The sequence below is a fragment of the Merops nubicus genome, unplaced genomic scaffold, assembly GCF_000691845.1.
Source record: "Merops nubicus isolate BGI_N331 unplaced genomic scaffold, ASM69184v1 scaffold9303, whole genome shotgun sequence".
In the NCBI taxonomy this organism is placed as follows: Eukaryota; Metazoa; Chordata; class Aves; order Coraciiformes; family Meropidae; genus Merops; species Merops nubicus.
This window is the reverse complement of record NW_008599539.1, coordinates 1-1,904: the sequence shown is the minus strand read 5'-3', so window position 1 is coordinate 1,904 and position 1,904 is coordinate 1. Positions and strand designations below refer to the sequence as shown.

Here is a 1,904-nt window from a genome sequence, read left to right as displayed (position 1 = left end):
GGGAAAGAGGCCTGCAGAGAGACTTTCATTATTGCCTAGTGGCATTATGGCTCGGTCAGTTCGAGTGTTGCATCAAGCGTCAAGAAGGAGATAATTTTGTCCTGCAGAATAAAGCAGGACAAAAACCTACTGCCTCTGGTTGTAGCAGAAATCACAGAATGGTAAGGGCTGGAAGGGACGTCTGGAGATGATCTAGTCCAACCCCCCTGCCAAAGCAGGTTCACCTAGGGCGGGTTACACAGGAATGTGTCCAGGCAGGTTTTGAAAGTCTCCAGAGAAGGAGATTCCACAAGCCCTCTGGGCAGCCTGTTCCAGAGCTCCATCACCCTCACAGTAAAGAATTTTTTCCTGATGTTGCTGTGGAACTTGCTGTGTTCCAGTTTGTGCCCTTTGCCCACCGTCCTATCAATGGGCATCACTGAAAAGAGACCAGCCCCATCCTCTTGATACCCACCTTCAGCTACTTATAGACATTGGTATTTCCCTCTAAGCCTTCTCTTCTCCAGGCTGAACAGCCTCAGATCTCTGTCTTTCCTTATAAGAGAGATGTTCCAGCCCCCTCATCCTCTTCATAGCTCTCCACCAGACTCCTTCCAGTAGTTCCCTGTAGTAGTTCCCTGAACTAGGGAGCCCAGAACTGGACACAGTAGTCCAGATGTGGCCTCACCAGGGCAGAGTAGATGGGGAAAATGCCCAGTATCCTCACAGAATATACAAAAACCATCAACTGGGTTTCATTCTTATTGTGTCAGCTAATTAGTTACAGTATTGTAGAGTACAGCAAGCAATTCATAATGTATTCACTGCATTTGGGGTAGGACACCAGCACCATATCATCTCTTCTGGCTTCCAGGTTCTCCAGGGTTTGGAACATTTCCATACTGCATTATGACCGGATACAGGGTCCCTTGGTAAGAGAACAGCAGATCCTTCAAGGTAAGCCCTTCAGACTCTGCCATCAATTTACTTAACTGATTAACAAAGGCTTTTTTATCCTCAGCCATGTTTTCAACCTTTGAGGTGTGAAATAATTAGTCTAATGCAGAAATGCCTTTACACAGATATTTTTAAGCAGTGGAGTATAAATCCTTGGCATTACTTCTGCCCTCCCCCCAAATTTGATGTTTCCTTCTCTCCTCCCCTCTCACCTCTCTGGAAATAGCAGCTGGGTTGATCCTGCCCATTTATAATCTACAGGGCAGGAATTACTTCAGTAAGAAATCCTGCTGGGAGCAAGTAATACTTGAAAGCTCAGCCACCAGAGAAAACAGAATTGGAAAATTAATCATCCTGGAAGAACAAGCAGTAAAAAGTACTACATCTTATCTTAGATACCATTAATAGAGAAAAAAAAAATTACAAAGAAAATAAAAGTCCCTAATAAGAAAAATCCCAAAAGGTTTTATTTTGGCAATGAAGTCAGCCCCAAAACTATGAGTTAAGAGAAACAGTGAGTAAGAGAAAATAATGAAACCAAAACCATAAAACAGAAAGAACAATACTGAGAGGGAAGGGATGCTGCCATTTTAGGTTCTTTGTGAGCTAGTCTGCACTAATGCGCTTTTTCATGCTACAAAGACAATTAAGTACCGAGACTTTGCATGGCACAGTTTTTTTTCCACATCCTTGTGATATCACTAGGATCCCTTCTGAGCAGCGCTGGTGACATTATGGCTTGGTGGGTCCGAGTGTCGCATCAAGGGGCGAGAGGGAGCCCATCGATTTCTGATTTCAAACTGGGGTAGCCAAACTTTCCTTTCAATCTTTATCCAACTCACCGGACCTCCGCTCCCTCGCTCCCTCCCCCGTTCTTGTCCAACTCGGACACGAAATCTACGCAGCACTGCCGAAGAGCGCAAGAGCGAACATCCAACCGGGACGAAGTCCCAGGAGCTCTCCCTGCC

General features: G+C 45.2%; 1 protein-coding gene across 1 annotated transcript in view; it reads right to left on the bottom strand.

The window, feature by feature from the left end:
• Window positions 1-1,843, bottom strand: part of LOC103770165 (sulfotransferase 6B1-like) — a gene marked incomplete at its 5' end in the record, with an annotated part of 8,584 nt that extends 6,741 nt beyond the window's left edge. The window contains 3 exon segments of the mRNA XM_008937416.1: window positions 807-887; window positions 889-1,013; window positions 1,779-1,843. Coding sequence (XP_008935664.1) covers window positions 807-887; window positions 889-1,013; window positions 1,779-1,843 — 271 coding nt within the window.
• Between the last annotated feature and the right edge of the window lie 61 nt (window positions 1,844-1,904).